The sequence below is a fragment of the Mytilus californianus genome, unplaced genomic scaffold (genome assembly GCF_021869535.1).
Source record: "Mytilus californianus isolate M0D057914Y unplaced genomic scaffold, xbMytCali1.0.p SCAF_4, whole genome shotgun sequence".
Classification (NCBI taxonomy): Eukaryota; Metazoa; Mollusca; class Bivalvia; order Mytilida; family Mytilidae; genus Mytilus; species Mytilus californianus.
This window is the reverse complement of record NW_026262690.1, coordinates 87,143,950-87,166,017: the sequence shown is the minus strand read 5'-3', so window position 1 is coordinate 87,166,017 and position 22,068 is coordinate 87,143,950. Positions and strand designations below refer to the sequence as shown.

Below are 22,068 nucleotides of genomic sequence, written 5' to 3'. Positions count from 1 at the left end.
CAATCAGCTTCAGTACCTGACTGTTCTCATGTTTTTGTTTCTGTTTATATAATCTATCTTCTCTCTGTGAGTACTTAACACTTTGTAAATTAAGGCCATCTTATTTGAAACTGTTGATGTTGGCTTTAATTGCAGTACAACTTGATCATCAATACACGTGATACTTTTCTTTTTGTGTATTGATTACCTGACCACGTGACTTTTACAACTGATGCGGTATTTATAGATAACATTGAGGAGGCCCGATGAAGGATATTGTTTTAAACCGTGTAAAATCTACTGAACAGTGATAACATTTTTCTTTGTACAATTTCCCAACCTGATTTAGAAAATAAGGAATAAATAAAAACATACTCAGTTGATAAATAATTTAATGAATAACAACATGATATTTTATGTATATATACGTAAGCATATAACAACAATAAAATGTCAGAAGAGCACAATGCTGACAAACACACGCAATAAATATTACAATGAGCACATTGAAAAGAAGCACAGATCACAGCACAAGATTAGAGTTCATTTAGTCTAATTAAAGATTTTACATTCATGAGCTTGCTAAATGCATTGTTCTGATAAACATGGCGGTTACGAACGGATTGCCATTTGCGGATAGCAGGAACAGGGTCAAAGTCTTTAACATCTACACCTACTAAGCTTATCCTCATAAGTTGATCTAAAGCGACAATACCTAGACTACACCTTAGTCGATCATAATTCCCACGGCGGGACTTAACTTTACGTCGGACATCACCTCTTTCTCTATAACATCGGAAATTGTCTGAATAAATTCGGAGCAGGCATTGTTCTCTTGATATAATTTAGAAGTGATCACGGCACCATTTAACTTAGTTAAATCATTTATTGACTGAAATTTGTCCATTGGTTTTTCCTATATATTTTAGTAAATTTTCCCCTTGAGAGTACCCCAGTATTTAACACGATGTACTGTGTTAAATAAAATAATATATATCATACTTATTCATTTATAAATATCCTTATTTGAAGAATAACTTTTAAATATCAGGATACTTTTAAAACTGAATGCTCATTTAAAATAATATCTATAAAGCGTAATTAAATAGGATGTTCCATACACGCTTACATGTTTGACCTCGTTTACCGGATTACCTTTATGTACATTGTTATGCATCATTAATTCTATTGATAAAGATAAGCTAAGGACACCTCATCAAAGGTAACAAACCTGTAATCAGTGAATGATTTATGGCTTCAATATAACTTATTCAAGGGATAATTGTTTGACAGCTTGTTGTTATTTAAATAAAAGAAAACGTGTTTTTTCTACTTTTTATTGATGTACACAAGCTAAAGACCAAGCCGTACATTTATGTACCCAGAGGATTAGACTAACTGAGACACTTCAAAGTATCTGAAATATGCTGCTTCTGTTTTATTAAACCCAATTATGACCGAAATATCTTTGTGAAATAGATTGCCACAATTATAAACTAAAATGCCCAAACGGACATGCCCAAAGCCCCAAACGGACATTTTTATCGATCGATAGTTGGTAAAAATTGAAATGACCGTTTCATGAAAATGCCTTGAATAACAAAATGTGGCACACCAATTCTATTTGACCGTTTGAGGCTGAGAGCAGCCGGTCTTTTTATGAAAGTTTCGGTCAAGTCCGGAATATATGACCGTTTTGGAAGCCCTGCATTGGCACCTTTTTTCTTTCAAAAACAATGAATAAATAATAAGGATTTTATAAGATTTTCATATATGGCTTTTTAAACTATATGTAATAAAATTATGAAAAGAAAAGTAGGGGTTAGTGGGCAAAATTTTTAATGGCTCTACATGGATAAAACCAGAGGATTCCAAATATCTGGCAAAAAAATCAAAAACAAGAGGAGTGAACATCCTTAAGCCATGTATATAAGAAGGCATGTTTCCACATCACTGTAGGCAGATAATGGTTATTTAGCATCATCATAATTGAGACCTGAGTTGTAAATTTTTGGCTATGTACCTTTCGTTATCATTATATTGAAATTGATAATTGAATAACTTTGAAATTATACTTTCAGATGGTACTGCAGCTGGCTTATTACAAGTTATATCAGAAAGTACCAAAAACATATGAATCTGCATCAACAAGGTAACTGTAGAAAATAGCTATTACCGAGTTAATTCAAATAAGTAATATTTATAACAAATTATAAAAAAGATAGTTAAAAAATCAAAGGGGTTGGGGGTTGCATATGCCCTCTACAAAATCACCGAATCTGCCACTGGTGTAAACAACATGAGAGCAACCCAACAAAACAAAATCACCAGCCTATTAGATGTAATTGAGAGACCACTATTTTCTAACTTTCCCACAAAAAGGTGTATTTCACAGATTTTTTCTCAGACTCAGTTTTATAATCATACTTGTAAAATTAAATAGTTTTGCAACTTAAGATCATAAGACTATAAAATTGGCAAAATAGAATAATCATATTGTTATAAATTGTAGAATATTTTCTGAAGGAAGAACCGAGACAATCCGTCCAGTTTCAGAATACTCAGCACAGTTTGTGAAAAGTATGTTGAGCGAGTCAGCAACACGAGAACAAAAACTTATGCTTCTGAGAAAAGCTGTTCAATATCAAACGCAGATTAAAATGGATGCCTGCTGTGGATTAGGATGGGATCGCCATCTACTGGGATTATTTGCCTGCTGTCAGGAATTGAAGCGTACACCTCCTGCACTCTTCATGGATAAGGTATGCACACTGAATTATGTCTCTAGTCGACGAAATTTATAATGTATTAGTTTGTAATTACCGTATAAACTCGCCTAATAGTCGATCCTACTATAAGTCGGGGGCCCTTTTCAGCTCCAAATTCTAAGGATTTAGTCTTGACCCTCGTATAAGTCGGACAAAATTTGGGCATTTTTTTTTCAGCTGACAGTAACTGAACGCCGGTAAAACCAATGCAAATCCAGGAATAATATTCATTTCTGCATTAATGTTTGTTTGGTTTGAATTTAGTTGATGCTCATCATGATAATTTATATTGCTGTTAATAATAAAGATGTATTCATTTCTCTTGTTTTGTTCACTGTTCAAATGTTAGATTAGCCATGTGTTGTTTACGTAATGCATCAATGATTTTGTAGGGTATGACTAACAACCTATTGTTTGAGAAAAGCGAATATAAACCAATATGAACCTGAAAAATTTAAAGTCAATCAACACTTGATGAAAATATTTTTCACAGCATACATAACTCGGTGTTAAATGAGCATGTACACTTCATAATTCTTATTATATTGTGATGATTAAAGGATTAAAAAAATTAAGTGAAGCTAATCAATATATTAAAATAACTAACTCCAACTCATTAGTGTCATCTGTTTACCTATCACTGATAGTTTTCACACCTTTAGTAAATACAACTCTTTGTCTCTTAATTGGGGTTATCAATGGATTATATTGGCTTGTCAATCAATTTTGTAATTTTTGTTTGCCTGAGACACTTTAATGAATAATATTTTGATTTTGGGAATGAATCTTAAAATTATTTTTTGATTATTATATGATTTATAAGCATTGAATTGATATCATGATATCACAATAATGACACAATAACTCCGCTGAAAACATCCTTTCACATATTTGGTACATTGTTATCTCCTTTTCAATTTTGGTTCTTGGCTCTTCTTTTGGGTTTATAGGAAAACCATGTGACCATGAAAATCAATACACAAACCGGAAACAGTAGAATTTCAACACGAATTTGCAGAAAATGTTTACCAAAGAACAAATAAAACACAAAGACAGTATTGTAGTCATTTATTTTCAACAAAAACTTTTTATTTATTGATTTATGTAAGTTTGGCAATCAAAAACGTAGTTTTGAACAGGAAATTCACTCCTGACCACTTTTCTCAAGCTTGGATTTTTCCTCTGGTCGCTAGATCTCGTCTATTAGTCGGTCCCCCTCTCTGGATTATGAATTTTACTCCCAATTTTCCGACTAATAAGCGAGTAGGAACGGTAGGTCAAGTTATTGGGAACCACTAGTGGTAGGTCAATGATATTTGTTATGCAGTTGTATTAGCTTTTGTACATCTCATTTCCATGGAGATTATTTGGACCCGCCCCCTCAGTCATTGTCTATTGACTTTGAAACTTTTGCTTAGTTTACATGCATTAGTTTGTGATTAGGTCAGTTTAAGGCCGACCATAAGTGGTAGGTCAATGATATTTGGTATGCAGTTGTATAAGCATGGCCACAACTCATTGCCATGGAGATTTGTTATATCCACCGTCAGTCATGGTTCATTGACTTTGCAGGTTTTGCATTATTTAAATGTTAAAATTTGTTATTAGATCAGTTTAAGATGAACAACTAATGTTAAGTCAATGATATTTGGTATGCAGTTATTTTGGCATTTGGAAGTCTCATTTTCATGCAGATGATATGGCTCCACCCCTCATGGTTCATTGACTTTGAAACTTTTGCATAGTTTACTGCAAGTTAACGTTGCAGCTTGTGTTTAGGTCAAGTTTATGGGGAACCACTAGTGGTAGGACAATGATATTTGGTATGCAAGTTATTTTGATTTCAACATTTGCTGTATACCATCAAAATTACAAAATGCGAGACATATCTCTGTGTTAACAATTTATTTATTTTTAGCTCACCTGGCCCGAAGGGCCAAGTGAGCTTTTCTCATCACTTGGCGTCCGTCGTCGGCGTTAACTTTTTACATTTTGAACTTCTTCTAGAGAACCACTGAATGGAATGAAACCAAACATGGCATGAATGTTCCTTATGAGGTGCTGACCAAGTGTTGTTACTTTGTAGCCGATCCATCATCCAAGATGGCCGCCAGCGGGGGACTTAGTTTAACATAGGACCCTATGGGAAATGCATACAAATGACTTCTTTTAGAGAACCACTGAATGGAATGAAACCAAACATGGCATGAATGTTCCTTATGAAGTGCTCACCAAGTGTTGTTACTTTGTAGCCAATCCATCATCCAAGATGGCCGCCAGCGGGGGACTTAGTTTAACATAGGACCCTATGGGAAATGCATACAAATGACTTCTTTTAGAGAACCACTGAATGGAATAAAACCAAACATGGCATGAATGTTCCTTATGAGGTGCTGACCAAGTGTTGTTACTTTGTAGCCGATCCATCATCCAAGATGGCCGCTATCGGGGAACTTAGTTTAACATAGGACCCTATGGGAAATGCATACAAATGTCTTCTTCTAGAGAACCACTGAATGGAATGAAACCAAACATGGCATGAATGTTCCTTATGAGGTGCTGACCAAGTGTTGTTACTTTGTAGCTGATCCATCATCCAAGATGGCCGCCAGCGGGGGACTTAGTTTAATATAGGACCCTATGGGAAATGCATACAAATGACTTCTTTTAGAGAACCACTGAATGGAATAAAACCAAACATGGCATGAATGTTCCTTATGAGGTGCTGACCAAGTGTTGTTACTTTGTAGCCGATCCATCATCCAAGATGGCCGCCATCGGGGAACTTAGTTTAACGTAGGACCCTATGGGAAATGCATACAAATGTCTTCTTCTAGAGAACCACTAAATGGAATTGAACCAAACATGGCATGAATGTTCCTTATGAGGTGCTGACCAAGTGTTGTTACTTTGTAGCCAATCCATCATCCAAGATGGCCGCCAGCGGGGGACTTAGTTTAACATAGGACCCTATGGGAAATACATAAAAATGTCTTCTTTTAGAGAACCACTGAATGGAATGGAACCAAACATGGCATGAATGTTCCTTATGAGATGCTGACCAAGTGTTGTAACTTTGCAGTTGGTCCATCATCCAAGATGGCCGCCAGCGGGGGACTTAGTTTAACATAGGACCCTATGGGAAATACATACAAATGTCTTCTTTTAGAGAACCACTGAATGGAATGAAACCAAACATGGCATAAATGTTCCTTATGAGGTTCTGACCAAGTGTTGTTACTTTGTAGCCGATCCATCATCCGAGATGGCCGCCAGCGGGGGACTTAGTTTAACATAGGACCCTATGGGAAATACATACAAATGTCTTCTTTTAGAGAACCAATAAATGGAATGGAACCAAACATGGCATGAATGTTCCTTATGAGATGTTGACCAAGTGTTGTTACTTTGCAGCCGATCCATCATCCAAGATGGCGGACAGCGGGGGACTTAGTTTAACATAGGACCCTATGGGAAATACATACAATTGTCTTCTTTTAGAGAACCACTGAATGGAATTGAACCAAACATGGCATGAATGTTCCTTATGAGTTGTTGACCAAGTGTTGTTACTTTGCAGTCGATCCATCATCCAAGATGGCCGCTAGGGGGGGGGGGGGGGGGGGGCTTAGTTTAACATAGGACCCTATGGGAAATACATACAAATGTCTTCTTTTAGAGTACCACTGAATGGAATGAAACCAAACATGGCATGAATGTTCCTTATGAAGTGCTGACCAAGTGTTGCTACTTTGTTGCCGATTTACTGTTCAAGATGGCCACCAGGATATTTGATTAAATAACGGGACCAATATTAATCAAAATTTGGCCTCAATCATTATTTGGGTATCTGTTATGATTTTTATCTATCTTTACATGATTTCTAAAACCAAAGTAGAGTCAGGTGAGCGACACAGGCTCTTGAGAGCGTCTAGTTTATATTAATTATATTATTTTGCACTTAATAATATTTTGGATTCATAATAATTGGATGGGTACATATTTTCATGGATATAGGTGAACCACGAATTTAATTGTTCAACAAAACCCAAATTTACTAAATAGGCTTACTTGCAGAATGATCTAATATACTGGAAACTTGAAAGAAACCAAATTTTAAATATTGAATATACATTAATAAAGCTTCCACGTAGAATCTACTTATTATTTAATTGTAATGAAGCATTTCATAAAATATTATTTTTCAGAATTTCTTTGCCCCTGATATCTTGAGTACATCTCAGACCCCAACCAATTACACAAATAAATGGACAATGGAAACATCATGCATGGGAGGTGGATTCTTTGCGACATCTTTTGAAGGCTATGGCGTATCCTATATGATATATGGAGAAGATCTCAGTAAGTAGATGTGTATTACGATATGATAAATACAGTTAATATAAACCAATACACAGAAAACCATTTGGATTCCGTGATAACAACAATACCATTATTAAATTTTACATAGAATCTGCATGGCTGAGGTGATACTCTTAAGTAAATCTTTTGAAAAATTACCTTAATAGCTGTTTTCTCTGGAACTGTTATTACTTTCAACAACAAGAATTTTTACGCCCCCTCCCTATGGAGGGGTCATTGAGGTTTATTCTTGATGGTCTGTACGTATGTCTGTCCATCAGTACATCCCAAAATTGGTTTCTGTTCTGTAATTTTAGTTTGCCTCTACAAATGTTATGAAATTTATACACAATGCTTATTACCACAAAACTCAGATCAAGTTCGAATTTGGGTCTCGTCACATTTACCGTTCTGAAGTTATGTCCCTTTATAACATTATATGCAAGGCAGGGCATCATCTGTGTCCCATGGACACGTTCTTGATTTATTATAAAAAGATACTAAAACTATGACAATTTTCAAGAAAATAATTTGATTGAAATTTGGATGGTTTTTGGTGTGAACTCTATCAAACAATCAAACTCATATTAATAGGTAGATGGAGAAAAATAATCATGTAAATGGTGTTAGATTTGATATTTTAGTATGTGATACTATCATAATCAGTTATATTACAATTGAAAATCAAACAAATAAAAATTTCTGAAAATTCAAAATTTTTGTTGCAATGTTTTTTTTTATGTTGTTGCAAATATTACGACATGATAGGTTTTTGCAAAAATAAAAGCTCTAATTTTGAATTTGAATTTTTTTTTATGACATTGTTCATATGCCACATTTCCTGTAATCAATATAATGATTTCACATTATTGTTTATTGATCAACAATCCTAATAATAAATGCACACGAACATTTCTGAATTTACAGTACTTGCTAGTACACATTAGTTATGTTATGGTAGATGTATTTAACATTATTACATCATTTTTTTACTAATTTGTTTTTCAGTTAAATTCCATGTATCATGTAACGTAAACTGTCCAACCACATCAGCAGCCAAGATGTCTGATGCAATAAATGAAGCCATGAACGAGATGAGAGAGATTTGTTCGTAGAAGTTGACAGAGACTAGTTCATACTGATATTAACAGAGACTAATCTGCATAATACAGACTTCCTATTTTGTTGTTCATATGTAATGTTCATATGTCTAATGTAATGATGGATTTTGCTACATTTTTTGGCTGAGATGATCTGTGGACTTTTGTACTAATTCAAACTTCCTCTTGTTGTGGGAGGAACTTTTCACAGTAAAAAAATGTTTCGTGAAACAGTTAATAATGATTCATTTCACTGTGGATTAAGGTTTCATGTCATAGTGGAAAATGGTTTCATGTCACAGTTGAAAATGTTGCATGTCACACTCACAGTTGAAAATTCATTCTTCACTGTTAGGATTGCATCAGTCAGAGTGAAATCTTGCTGTCCATTGGAGAAAAATCCTTTATGCCATCTGTTTATTCATAGGGATGAGAATTAATTTATAGAGGGACAGAAGAAAGATGAAATGATGGATGTTAATTGACTTCAGTTTGAAGGAATGAATTGTTTTTACTAGTTTTAATATCTTTTACTAGATACAATATTCGGGTCCTGTAAATTTTTCATTTTTTTTATAAAAATGTCTCTAGAAGCCAAAAATGTCTAATGAGCTATTCAACATTCTAACCTAAAAAATGAAGCTAGAAATCAAGTGGGCACAAAAAATTCAAGTGTGAATGTTGAAATAAAGGGTGGTACTGGAAACGTTAATAGTCTGGGCTGTTCCCTTTTTGTGATATGTAATTTATACAATGTGACCAGAACTTTTTGTTATGTATGATATATACAATGTGACCAGAAAATGTGTAATGCTGAAAGAAAATGGCTTGTAATTTTAATGCATCAAAATTTAGAAGAATTGAGAGTTCATTAAGAATTGCTTGAACTTGAAAAGTATAATTACAATGAGAAAATTAGTAAAAAGTACTTATCGAATAACTTATTCATTTTGTAGAATTTTATGAAATGGTGTTTTTATGTTTTTATTCAATATTTGTGGAAAGTTCAAAACTATAGTTGATAATTTTAAAAACAGTTATATAGATGTTGTTTCAATCAAGTGTTTAGAAAATATTTATTTTTGCTATCTTGGCTTTTTTACAAAATCTATAGAGCATATATTCATAGTTCTAGAAGTATTTTATGCCATTTTATTATATATATTTTAAGCCATATAAACAAGCATTTGAAACCTTTGTTTTTCTTTTTGTTCAACCTTTCCAACAGGAAATCAAAATGTGTTGTAGATTGTGTCAATATATTTTTCTAACTTAAAAGAATATTTATTTTTGTTTAACTTTGATTGAATGATAAATGATGTACAAAAATAATTATGGATGTGAAAGTAAGGGAAATGAAAGTGAAAGTAGGAAAAGTAGTTCTTGCAAATATTATCAAAGTTGGTTAGCATGGATTTTAAGTACATTTTCTTATATTTCTTAATTTGTTTTTATTAAATATATGAGTTATGTTTATATCAAGTTACCAATGGCAATGATATTATATTTATTGTAATTTTATAATTACTACATTATTCTCATGGTCTTGGGTTATTAGAATATTGTTTATAGAGTATGATTTCCTCTTTATGTAAATATCATGTTGTTTTTCATTTTTAAACTCATTTTTTAAAGAATTATTAGGCATACAAATTTAGACTTATTTCATGTATCATTTTTCAATTCCAAAAAATATTATTTGAACAAAATGATCTCGATTCTTGGATGTTGCACAACAATAACAGTTAGCATTGGATAAAAAAGATAAACAAATTTTAGATACAAATGTTTCTTACTGATAAATGAGTGTGAGAACTAATATATTTGAAGCAAAATAATTTAAATTTATATATTCTTGAGAAAATATTAAGTTCACAGGAGAAGGAATGAAAAGACTTTAGAATCTCTGAGGGATAGCAGCAGGTGATTTTTCTTACTTGGATATTATTGGGCATTTGTTGATGATACCTATAGGAACAATGTTATCAGGAGAACTTCTGTTATTTTTTTATGGCTTTTGATTGAAAAAAAAGGTTCCAATGTTAAATGTATGAATGATATAGAGTGAATCATTTCCAGCCAAATTTTGAACTGATTTTGACTTGAAAAGAAGGACGTGGACCTTTCATTTTTTATCTGCTTTTTTAGTTCTGTTGCTTATATACTATCAATTTATAACAGTTTTTTAATAAGCTTGATATTTTGAAACAGATATGCGTTTATCCTGTACATTTTTAATTTCAAAGTTTATCCTCTTTTAGTCATTCTGCAATGAGGTGCAATTATCCTATTTTTAGTGTTATTTTGTTTTCAAATCATTATTCTGTGTATAAGATCATGCATTTTTTTGTGATTTCGAATCATTATTATTATGTATTAAATCATCAGTTTTATTTAGATGTTGCACTTTTGTGGCAAGGTATTTTTTTTTATTGTAATTGTATGCAGATTTTTTTATCATTTTATTTGGTTGGTTTTGCACAATTTCTTGGTTATGATTATTTGTTGAATTTTTGTTATTAAATCATTATATATATTTTATCATTTGAGCAAATACGAAATCCTTATTACTTTCAATTTGTTTTCTTTTTAAGTTGAAAAAAAAGCAAAGTGAAGCTTTTGTCTTAAAAATGTTTGTTTTTTAATGTATTTTGTCTTTGTCTGCTTTTGAAGTAAATAAAAATGAATGTTTTTGTGCATAGTTGCTATTACACACAATACACTGGTTTCTTTAAATATTGTTCTTAATGTTGACAAAAGAATGTGTACTATGCTGTTCAAAGGAACAGGTCTTTATAATAAAAAGAGTTATGTAGATTTGTACTGGGAAGATTTTAAGGCCAAATAAAATGTGAGAGTTTCCTACTAAGCAAAAAAGATAGATAATTTTCTTTTTAATTTGGCTCAATTATTTAACCTTGAGTATATGAGGAGCCTTCAATGTTGTCAAGATTCAGCACCAAAAGTGCAAATAAAACCTTAAGAGAGACAAAAAAAGATGAGGAAGGGAAACTCTTGACAAGAGTAGATAATCAGTAATGTCAATTGAAGTTAAGTAATTATTACTTAATGTAGAACATACAATAGATGTAGTACAATGAAAGACAATAGATGTAGTACAATGAAAGAAAAGATCAGTTAGTCAATTCATAAAGAAATCTTTGCAAATTGAACGGCAATTTCTATAGTTTTATATAATGGGACCAAACACTAAATCAATAACATTCATATAAGATAGTATGGATAAGTGAGGTCTTCATTTTAAAAAAAAGACATTTTAGACCATTTTTCTCAATTTTTTTATTTTTTTGCCCAATTTTTTCTATACTGTAAACCCCATCCAGAACCTCTTGTGAAAAATTGAAATAACAGATTGAGACTAAATGATATTTGAGACATGCAATTCATTGAAAAGATACAGTTAAAGTAAAGTTAAGAGAAAGGGCATGCTAAATTGGAAGACATCCCGATTTCCCTTATCCCAGGTCTACTCCTTTAAATATGGTTTAAGTTCTGGAAACTATTTATAGTCAAATGACATGGCAGATTCAGTTAGGGGAGTTGAACATTAATCTAAAAGAGAAGTTCCGGTAAGGGCTAGTTTTGGCCTAATATTCGAAGTATATCTAATGCAAGCTGTTTGACATTTTTTAAACACTTAAGGGTCTACTTCAGTCGATTCAATTAGTTGATGTAAAATATTTGAACTGATTTGGTCATTAGAGAAGCTCAAATTCACGCTTAAATATGCAAAATCTATCAAATATGCCAAGATTTCAGTAATTTTGCATGAATTTATGATGCTATTACCTGCTGCATGTGCATTATATTTTCAAAAACAGCCCATATTCATGGAAAAGAAGTATTCTACTTTCCAATAAATAGCTAAAAGTTAATATTTTTACATATTGGTAAAAATGCTATATTTTGGGGCCAAAAAAGGGTCTTACCGGGCCTACTCCTTTAAATTGACAAGAAATATGCAATAATTTTTATTTTTATATAAAAAGTTAAGTATTGCATATACTTTGTCAGATTTGATGCCACATCTCTTAAGTCACACTTTTATTGATCTGTGTTTGAAGCTAGGATGACTATAAAATGTTTAGTTTCCAAACAATAATTTCTTTGTATACATGAATTTAGTGTCTGGTGTGTTCTTTATTTATTTAAAGCTAGTTGATATAAGGGCTCTTTTGAAAAGCGTCATATTTTTCAAGCTTTTTTGGTGATTATAAGACACCAGGTTATCAATGCAAATATTTATGTAATAAAATCTTGTGTTATAGTTGCATTGTATATTTATTCTTGAATACACAGTGAAGAATTAACATGTTTCTAAACCCATTTCTTCTCAAAACTATGATCCTCATAAGATTTTTTGTAAACATTACGGTGAATTAAGGCGACAGAAGTTAACTGATGTTCAAATCTAGTAAATTGATTAAGAAAAGACAAATTAAGGTCCGTTGGTATTATCATTTTTCTCTGGCCTATGACAAATTTCACTGATGGCAAGTCATCTATGATACCAAATGAAAATAACACTTTATAATTTTGGTGCGTCTGAAGCATTTTTCTGGGTTTACATTCATCAATAATGCTTGAATCCAAAAATTTGGAAGCAAAGGATGTATGACTACTCCAAAACATGATAAGCTATATGACCAGGAGGTACATGAATAAGAAAAGCCAAATTCACTTTGTCAACTTTGCTTGAGGGAGTTAGAACCTTAGATTCTTAATAATTTCTTAATTCATCAATTCAGAATTTAAGACAGGTATGTTATTTGTCAAGTCAGTACAGAAGGATTTGAATACCGAGCTGATGATAACCCCGAGACTTAACAGTCCACCAGCACCAGTATATACCCAGTGCTAGAAAATAAATATAACTATAAATTTGGTGCCTCCAGAGACATATAATACAAGAGATTCGCAACTCTAGTAGAGTCTATATAACAGCCAATGAAATGACGTGGCCATCGGAAAGCCGATTATTCCAATGGATTTATGGGTAAAAATCGCTATTGTTGTGAAAAAGGTTCTACGCCTCACGATTTTTCCTAATGGATAATGCCGATACCTTTCACAGCTAAAGCATGCAAGTATATTTAAAAGTTACAAAAAACTAATTCTAATAATTTGTTATTGATAAAATGTGTTCTAATGATGAGATTAATCAAATACAAACAAAGTTAAAACTCGGCCCATTTTACTTCACCTCCTATTGCTGTAGAAACCATTTGATCTCCCAATTTTTTTTCTTAAAACTTGGAAATATGCTAATAAATATATAATTTTGTTGTTTCGTGAAAATAAGACTATTTTCGTAAAATTTAATCCAATAGTGTTTTTTTTTCAAAATTATCAACAAATGTGGCGATTTTTTCTTATTGATACCCGAAGCCAGCTGTGCTGGTACTATCATTTTATCTCATAAAACTTGGAAATGTGCGAATAAATATTCAATTGTATGGGGCAATATAGGAGAATATCTAAGTCGTAACTATTAAGATTGTCATCCCACGAAATAAAATCGGAATTTTCCATATTGCGTGCACATGAATGAAGCTTTATTCAAATGAGAAATTAATTGTAATTTTCTTAAATATTAATTCTCAATACACACTTCGAACATGAAGAAACCATAAGTTTACCGATTATCAATTAAAAAACAACTCAATGCAAGCCTATGATGAAACTGTCAAACAACACTTAGAAATCAAACATTTACCGACAATCCCACTGTAAAAACTCAATGCAAGCCCAATTAATGATGAATATAAAAATAAATAAAATTTTAATAATCTATAGATATCAAAAATAAAAAACAAAGCCTTTCATGATTAACAATTAATTAACAGATAAATTAAGTTTTTTCCCACATTAATTAATTTTACATTTTGTGAATTGTATTTTTGGAAATCGTGTGTGGACACCTGTGGTGTTACAACTTCTTGTTTACAAGGTGTCAATTAAAACTCATTATTTATAACATGTTCGTGATTTACCTGGGTATCGAATAATTCAAACCTAATATACATGTCACACTGTGAAATTATGTCTCCGAGACAGGTGTATATTCAATAGAAACCCATTATGAAACTATCGAATAAAATGGACTCTGATACAATTTATCAAGTGTTAATTATTTACTTCAAGTGTTGATTATTTACTATCAGTTTTTAGCTCACCTGACCTGAAAGGTCAAGTGAGCTTTTCTCATCACTTTGCGTCCGTCGTCCGTCGTCCGTAAACTTTTACAAAAATCTTCTCCTCTGAAACTACTGGGCCAAATTTGACCAAACTTGGCCACAATCATCATTGGGGTATCTAGTTTAAAAAATGTGTCCGGTGACCCGGCCAACCAACCAAGATGGCTGCCATGGCTAAAAATAGAACATAGGGGTAAAATGTAGATTTTGGCATATATCTCTGAAACCAAAGCATTTAGAGCAAATCTGACATGGGGTAAAATTGTTTATCAGGTCAAGATCTATCTGCCCTGAAATTTTCAGATGAATCGGACAACCCGTTGTTGGGTTGCTGCCCCTGAATTGGTAATTTTAAGGAAATTTTGCCGTTTTTGGTTATTATCTTGAATATTATTATAGATAGAGATAAACTGTAAACAGCAATAATGTTCAGCAAAGTAAGATCTACAAATAAGTCAACATGACCAAAATGGTCAGTTGACCCCTTAAGGAGTTATTGCCCTTTATAGTCAATTTTTAACCATTTTTCGTAAATTTTTGTAATCTTTTACAAAAATCTTCTCCTCTGAAACTACTAAGACAAATTTAACTAAACTTGTCCACAATCATCATTAGAGTATCTAGTTTAAAAAATGTGTCCGATGACCCCGCCCGCGAACCAAGATGGCCGACATGGCTAAAAAATAGTACATAGGGTAAAATGCAGTTTTTGGCTCATATCTCTGAAACCAAAGCATTTAGAGCAAATCTGATGAGGATAAAATTGTTCATTATGTCAAGATCTATCTGCCCTGAAATTTTCAGACCAATCAGGCAACCCGTTGTTGGGTTGCTGCCCCTGAATTGGTAATTTTAAGGAAATTTTGCCGTTTTTGGTTATTATCTTGAATATTATTATAGATAGAGATAAACTGTAAACAGCAATAATGTTCAGCAAAGTAACATCTACAAATAAGTCAACATGACCAAAATGGTCAGTTGACCCCTTAAGGAGTTATTGCCCTTTATAGTCAATTTTTAACCATTTTTCGTAAATTTTTGTAATTTTTTACAAAAATCTTCTCCTCTGAAACTACTAAGACAAATTTAACCAAACTTGTCCACAATCATCATTAGGGTATCTAGTTTAAAAAATGTGTCCGATGACCCCGCTCGCGAACCAAGATGGCCGACATGGCTAAAAAATAGTACATAGGGTAAAATGCAGTTTTTGGCTCATATCTCTGAAACCAAAGCATTTAGAGCAAATCTGATGAGGATAAAATTGTTCATTATGTCAAGATCTATTTGCCCTGAAATTTTCAGACCAATCAGGCAACACGTTGTTGGGTTGCTGCCCCTGAATTGGTAATTTTAAGAAAATTTTGCAGCTTTTGGTTATTATCTTGAATATTATTATAGATAGAGATAAACTGTAAACAGCAATAATGTACAGCAAAGTTAGATCTACAAATAAGGCAACACGACCAAAATTGTCAATTGACCCCTTAAGGAGTTATTGCCCTTTATAGTCAATTTTTTACAATTTTCATAAATTTTGTAAATTTTTGTAAATTTTTACAAAGTATTTTCCACCGTAATTACCGGGCCAAGTTCATTATAGATAGAGATAGTAGTAAGGAGCAAGAATGTTCAGTAAAGTTAGATCTACAAACACATCACCATCACCAAAACACAATTTTGTCATGAATCCATCTGTGTCCTTTGTTTAATATGCACATAGACCAAGGTGAGCGACACTGGCTCTTTAGAGCCTCTAGTTTTTTAATACAATGTCAAATTATGACTCTTTTTCAATAATACAAATCTAAAATCAAAATTACATAATTAAATTCAGAATTTACATTAAAATAAATAATTATATATGAACTCAAATTATTTAATTAATTATGATAAATTTAACACTGAAACAGTTTATGTTATGCTTAAACATTCGTCCTTACTTCGAGTACTTTTAATACTTGTATTCATGACTTTATTACCTAAGGAGATCTCGCGAGGTTTAACTAGTGGCCGCGTGTTTTTACGGGATTTCGCCGAGTTGCGAATCTCTTGTATTATATGTCTCTGGTGCCTCCAAAGCACTTTTCTGTATTTAACTTCATTTGGAATGAAATGAAAACCTTTTTTTTTTCAAATTCCTATAGTCAGCGATAAATAAACTCAGAGATACAAGGATACAAAATGTGTAAGCCAGACGCATGTTTCGTCTTCTATATATAGTCATCTTATCTACTCCTGTTTGTTAGTGCTTGAAATATAGTGCTGTGAGGTCAACACTCTTTTAATCCTTCCCATGCCGGTTCGAGCAATTTATTAACAAGGTATAGTCCGATATTCATTACACCAAATAATGTATGGAAATTGCCATACTTCAACATGTATAGAAGCTGTTTTATGCGACTGTCATACAAGTGAGAGGTTGAGCTAGCTATAAAACCAGGTTTAATCCACCATTTTCTACATAAGGAAATGCCTGTACCAAGTCAGGAATATGACAGTTGTTTTCCATTTGTTTGATGTGTTTGAGCTTTTGATTTTGTTATTTGATAAAAGGACTTTCTGATTTGAATTATCCTTGGAATTTTGTATTTTTGTTATATTACTTTTTATTAAGAAATTATAAAAGTTGCAGAAAGTGGTTCAATACGTATGAGTCTATCTGTTATACGTACAGTTATGACAAAGGAAGATAACTCAATTCAAATATAGATTACATGATACATTATTTTGCTTCATACAATGCAAAAATTTCAAGTTTGCAGTGAAAAATGAAAGCAAACTTTAATCCCTCAGTGTTCACAAGTGCTTTGGTTTTGTGTCGCTTTTCCATCTAGTAGATCGATTTAATATATATCCGTCTGTGTCCTAAGGGTAACATACTCAGTTTAGTTTGTTATCCTGTTCAGTAAATTATGTTCGATACATATATCCAATTTGTCGCCTTGATTCTCAGGCTTGATTACCCTGGTGCTATCTAAAAATCCTGGGGAGAAGACTTAACGTCAGTAATATATTTGTCTAGAAACCAACAACATACCTAATGAAAAAAGATTGGTACAAAGAATAAACTACGAATTTCAAACAAGAGCACACAGCAAAGTTGAAAATGAAATTTGTTGGAAGTTTGGAAAATCGATTCTGTGATAGAAATGTACATGTAAGATTCGCTTGATCTTAACATCATTTTTTTGTGTATTATTATCGATCTACCTAATCCTTTTAAGGTAGGGCCCAACTGTCATTTGATATGATTTATAATTCAATTGTATTTTGTCTTTAGAAAGGAAAGGTGAATTTGTCCAGCTGATAGGGTCCATCTAACCATTATCCAATTTTTATTGATCTATTAAGTAAAGATAGGAAGATCTTACAACAAAAACTTTCAACATATTACTCATTAAAATCAATGAAGAAAGCAGAACATTTCATCAAGTTCATCCTAACCGAGCTTTCCGATGAAAAATCCGGTTATTGAAATGTTGAAGTACAGCGGTTGAGCAGGCTCATGCTAACAGTTTCTGCGCAATAACTCGTGAACTGTTCAACTATCGCTTATCAAATTTTCATATATTGTTACACTTGACAAAAGGGAGGTCAAGATTGATATTGATATTTCGCTTCTACCGTTCAGGAGTTATGGTCCTTAATATATTTGAAAATGGCATTTAACGTCGTCTTTGTGCAATTACGAATGCAATTTTCAACGGATGCTTTTCAAATTTCAACATTTTTTAACTGATGACAGAATGGTGTCAAGTTCAGTATGGACGGTTTTCATTTTTACCTTTCAGAAGTTATGATCCTTGATAGACTGGAAAATGGCACTTTATGCATTCCGTGCAATTTCTTATGAACCGTTCAATCAATGCTTTTCAAAATTTAACATGTTGTTACTGATGATAACATTGAAGTCAAAATTGATATTGACGATTTCACATATGCTGTTCAGGAGTGATGGTCCTTAATAGATTAGAAAATGGCATTTTACGTTGTTTCCATGTAATTACTAATGAACTGCTCAACCGATGCTTTTCAAATTGGAAATTTTGTTACTGATGACAAAATGGAGGTCAAGTTCTATATTGACGGTGAATACATTTACAATTGAGAAGTTATGTTCCTTGATAATTTGGAAAATTGCACTTTATGCGTCCCGTGCAATTACGAAGAACCGATTCAATCAATGCTTTTCAAATTTTAATATATGGTTACTGATGACAAAACTGAGGTCAAGTTTGATATTGACGATTTCACATATGCTTTTCAGGAGTTTTGGTCCTAAATAGATTTGAAAATAGGCATAGAAGGTGGAAGGTCAAAAAAGCCCGAAAGCCTAAACAGAAAATCCGGTTTGCTGTTACTTTAACAGATAATTTCTCGTTGTTCTATCAATTCAAACATTAAACCAGACAGTTTTGCTCGTGGATAAATTTCAGTTCAAACGAATGGAAAACAACTTTCATATTCCTGACTTGGTATAGGCATTTCCTTATGTAGAAAATGGTGGATTAAACCTGGTTTTATAGCTAGCTAAACCTCTCACTTGTATGGCAGTTATCGGGGACAATCTAATCATATCAAACTAACTTATAATGTAGACGACTAGAGAGTACGCTTGACAACCAGAGGAACTGAATAGTATTCCGTTGAAACGTCAACATATCTCCACTAAGTTAGGACTTCAAAGCCAAATGCAAACTGATAAAATTTGCAGAGTGATTGATTTTATCTATCTAGATTTTCTTAGATCCTCTGACAAATTACAAAAAGTGGCCCATGCAGTAGTCTGGGATCCTGACACAATATTGTGTTGACAGAACGGTCACCAGCAATGGTACTAGTATCTTCTCAGTGGTTATAAATTGGTACCCAATACGTGCGTTTCGTCTACATAAGACTACATAAAATTAGGCAAGTATTCATGTTAAATTATTTCTATTAATATGAACATTTTATAGAAATAAGAAGATGTGGTATGAGTGCCAATGAGACAACTTTCAATCCAAGTTACAATGTGTAAAAAGTAAACAATTATAGGTCAAAGTACGGCCTTCAACACAGAGCCTTAACTCACACCGAACAGCAAGCTATAAAGGACCCCAAAATGACTAGTGTAAAACAATTCAAACAGGAAAACCAACGGTCTAATCTATATATAAAACGAGAAACGCGAAACACTTATGAACCACATCATCAAACGATAACCACTGAACAACAGGCTCCTGACTTAGGACAGGTGCATACAAATGCAGCGGGTTTAAACGTTTTATTCATTTTAATGTTCATTAAAAGAAGATTGACTGATTGTGTAATGGTGTATGTCTTTCACATGTACAACAGAAGAAGCATGACTGTTTTCAAGTAGTTAACATAATGCATTTGACACAGTAATTTTCAGCAGCAAACAACTTGCAAATGTATGTTTGACATTTTATGCTGTGTTTGCCTAAAAGTAACAATATTGGCTGCTATGATACATATCCAGTTTGTATTCTTAAATTTCAGATATTTACTCCTCGGGTATTACCAAAGAGACAATACTTGTCGAAATGCACACCTGGAGTAGCAAAATTAGTACCGTATGGTATGGTATTATTTGCTTCATAACATACAGTTCTAAAATTGTATACCGTTTCATTATCGGCTCTTCAGTTCAAATATATTCTCAAATACTTTTCCAAAATACTAAGGATTTTCTACCCCCGGAATAGATAACCTTAGCTTTATTTGACAAAACCTTTCGGAATTTTTGGTCCTCAATGCTCTTTAACTTCGTACTTTATTTTGCCTTTTTAACTTTTTTTATTCGAGCGTCATTGATAAGTCTTTTGTAAACGAAATGCGCGTCTGGCGTACAGAATTTTGATCCTGGTATCTATGATGAGTTTATTCATTACAACCAGCTTACTACGTTCAATAAATGAACGACAGTGTTATACTTTTATTATTCTAAAAAATAACCATTATTTTTAAAGGCACAATCCATTGCATAATGTTAATTTAAATAGCAAGTGTTATATGAAAATGAAAAAACATTGTGCACGAAATGTTGAATAAATAAATTATATTTCAACCTTTTTGGTGATATACTTTAGTAATGGTATCTAGTTCGTCTTGATTTAATGTGATTATGGGTTCAATCTCCGTCCGAGTCTGATCAAATTCTTTGAAATTAATACTTGCTTCTCCGTTTATGACGTTTATAAGTGAATTTCTGAAAATTCAAATTTTAAATATTAACAATCAAATTGAATAACAAATGAATATCAAACTTAGATTTCAAGAAGCTAAAACAAAAGTTCAGAAAAGTTCAAAGAATGTGTGGAAACTGCCTAGATGCTGTATCAACCTTACAAAGGATTCCCTTAATTTGTTTTCATAAACGTGACAGGACATTTAGATATTTAGATTTCGATTAAAATAAAAGTGACCAATCTGTATATTTAAAAAGAGGATGTTCTTGTATTTTTTAAGATCAGTGAAATAATTTTAAACTATAGACACGTTTTAGTATATGTCCAATTACTTAACATATTCATATATTATAGTTTCTTAACAGAAACAATAGCAAACATTTATCAATAAGTTCCAAAGTCGTTAGATATGTTCGGATGGCAGATACAAAGTTTATTTGGTTCTAGGCTGTTGAAATTATACACAAGTAAATTGAAAATAAAATGAAACACTACTAAAATAATGATTAATTTATTACTGTTTTGTTAAATTTAAACCATTTATTTTAGGAAACTCTATTTTACTGACAAGCACATAAACGCGAAATTTACGTTTTTGTTTAAAAAAAATACTGAAAAATGCAAATGAGGTTTATAAGAGGTAAAATTATTCATATTTATTCTAAATTTTTGATAGTTCTTGCGCATTTAATTCAAATGTATATATATAAAACATATGAAACTCTCATACTTTGAACGCTTTTTATAGGAGAGACATGCATCACCACATAATCGAATTCTGACGTCTTTTTAATTACGCTAAAAGAATCTAAATGCTCACATTAGATACAAATAGATTGTAGATTGAAATGAAAATTGTACCGTATAAAAATAAGCAAATTAGACCGTTGGTTTTCCTGTTTGAATTGTTTTACATTAGTCATTTTGGGGCCCTTTATAGCTTGCTGTTCGGTGTGAGCCAAGGCTCTGTGTTGAAGGTCGTATTTTGACCTATATTAGTTAACTTTTTATACATTGTGACATAGATGGAGAGTTGTCTCATTGGCACTCATACCACATCTTCTTTTTTAAATGGGCTAAAGAAAAGAGATGTTAAAAACTACGTGTCACCGTGAGCTGTAAAAGGTTGCAAGATAACAAAATGTGAAAGAACTAAAAAGAATGACCACGACCTGATGAAAGCTGACAACATTAAAAGAAAAACAATGATGACAAACAGCAACACACGACCATCTCATAACTACAGACTCAGGCACGTAAGGATTTTGCGGGGTTATCATCGAACCGATCTCCCATATAGCCACATGCCGAATGACACCAACGGACAGAAGTCAAGATAAATAACGACGAATTTAAAATGCAAATAGCATGATGATAACAAAGCAAATATAGTAGGATACAGAAAACACTCAAAAAGCCTCATTCACTTGCAAAGAAACATTCA

The 22,068-nt window shown here is 32.4% G+C and overlaps 1 protein-coding gene across 1 annotated transcript in view; it reads left to right on the top strand.

The window, feature by feature from the left end:
• Positions 1-12,497, top strand: part of LOC127738806 (carnitine O-palmitoyltransferase 1, liver isoform-like) — a 49,954-nt gene extending 37,457 nt beyond the window's left edge. The window contains exons 16-19 of the mRNA XM_052250190.1: positions 2,061-2,131; positions 2,492-2,741; positions 6,956-7,109; positions 8,118-12,497. Coding sequence (XP_052106150.1) covers positions 2,061-2,131; positions 2,492-2,741; positions 6,956-7,109; positions 8,118-8,224 — 582 coding nt within the window. The 3' untranslated portion in view covers positions 8,225-12,497. The remainder of the gene's footprint in view (positions 1-2,060; positions 2,132-2,491; positions 2,742-6,955; positions 7,110-8,117) is intronic.
• The last annotated feature ends 9,571 nt before the right edge of the window (positions 12,498-22,068 follow it).